The following is a 1276-nucleotide window of genomic DNA, read 5'->3' as shown; positions in this document are numbered from 1 at the left end:
CGTGCCCCGCCCTTTTTTCCCTTGGCCGGTAACGGTGCCCACCCCCCACCGTTAGTCCTGAAAGCGGCCCATGTTGCCTTCCTCAATAAGCGCTTCCCTGCCCGGTTTGTTGGGTTCAAGTTGTTCTTCTTTGGGGGGGGCCGGGACACCTTTGAACCCTTCGGGCAGGAGCAGGGGGGCTTCCACAATGCCCAGCAGGTCCCCGGGTTCTTAAAAGGTCAGGAGGGGCTCCTCATGTTCCGCTTGGGGTTTTTTTGGGGGATCCCTGAAATTTTTGGGGTATCCCGGGGTTTTACCGGCCGGCCCCCTTGGGTGGTTCGGAGGGTTTTCCAGAAAAGGTCCCCCCTCCCCCCCGGGGGGGGGGGGGGGGGGGGAGGACCCATTAGAAACACCAGGTTTACATTAGACCCAGTTTATCGTAAACAGGACTAATCTGGTTACGTGTTTTAGCAGTGGTCTAAACTGGTCTAAACTGGTTCGCCGCGCACCCTCCTCGCTCTACACTTTACATCCTCTGAAACCACCTCAGCCGACACAGCGCCGCAGAAAGAAAGAAAGAAAGAATTTTAGGGCGAGAAAGAAAGAAAGCTAAAAGAAAGCAGACAGCGAAGCGAGGGATGGGAGGACGGTGCACCGCAGCGCAGCATTCGGGCACATGGGCAAGGAGTCTCGCATCCAGCCCACGTTTCGACATGGGCGCTGCGGTCAACGATGATAAAGGTCGCGCGTGAAAGTTGCGGCGACCGCCCCGCCCCGCCGGTGGCGAGCCGTTGCATCTCTTGGCGCCTCGTCCCCCCCTTCGACAAGCTCCCGGTGCGAAGCGCCGTGGGACTCGGCCGACGCGCCTTATCTTTGATATATGGAAACACCAGCCACGGTGCTCATCGCCGGCGCCGGCATCGGCGGCCTGACGCTTGCGCTCGCGCTACAGAAGCACTGCGGCATCGACGGCTCCTCCATCGAGGTGTACGAGCAGGCGCGGCGCCGCCGCCGCAATCTCGAGCCCGCCTTGCAAGCCCACCCAGCCCACAGAGCGAGGCTTCGGGGCCCTCACCCCGCCTTTGCCCCGTCCGCAGGCGACCGCCTTCACTGACAACGCGGGCGGCGCCGTCGGCCTCTACGCCAACGGGCTCCGCGTGCTGCGCGACATCTCTCCGGAGCTGCTCGCGGCCGTGCGTGAGGCGGGCTACGACTACATCTACCGGCGGTGGCTGCGGCACGACGGGACGGAGGTTGCGTGCGCGCGCGAGAGCGCGCTCACCGACGAGGACGACCT

At 63.2% G+C, this 1276-nt stretch overlaps 1 protein-coding gene across 1 annotated transcript in view; it reads right to left on the bottom strand.

Annotated features, from left to right (window-relative positions):
• EMIHUDRAFT_122986 (hypothetical protein) overlaps window positions 1-383 on the bottom strand; it is a gene marked incomplete at both ends in the record, with an annotated part of 5503 nt that extends 5120 nt beyond the window's left edge. The window contains one exon of the mRNA XM_005784815.1: window positions 297-383. Coding sequence (XP_005784872.1) covers window positions 297-383 — 87 coding nt within the window. The remainder of the gene's footprint in view (window positions 1-296) is intronic.
• Between the last annotated feature and the right edge of the window lie 893 nt (window positions 384-1276).

Source organism: Emiliania huxleyi (assembly GCF_000372725.1).
Source record: "Emiliania huxleyi CCMP1516 chromosome Unknown EMIHUscaffold_1675, whole genome shotgun sequence".
Taxonomy (NCBI): Eukaryota; Haptophyta; order Isochrysidales; family Noelaerhabdaceae; genus Emiliania; species Emiliania huxleyi.
Note: the sequence above shows the minus strand (reverse complement) of the source record. Positions and strands in the feature narration are given on the sequence as shown.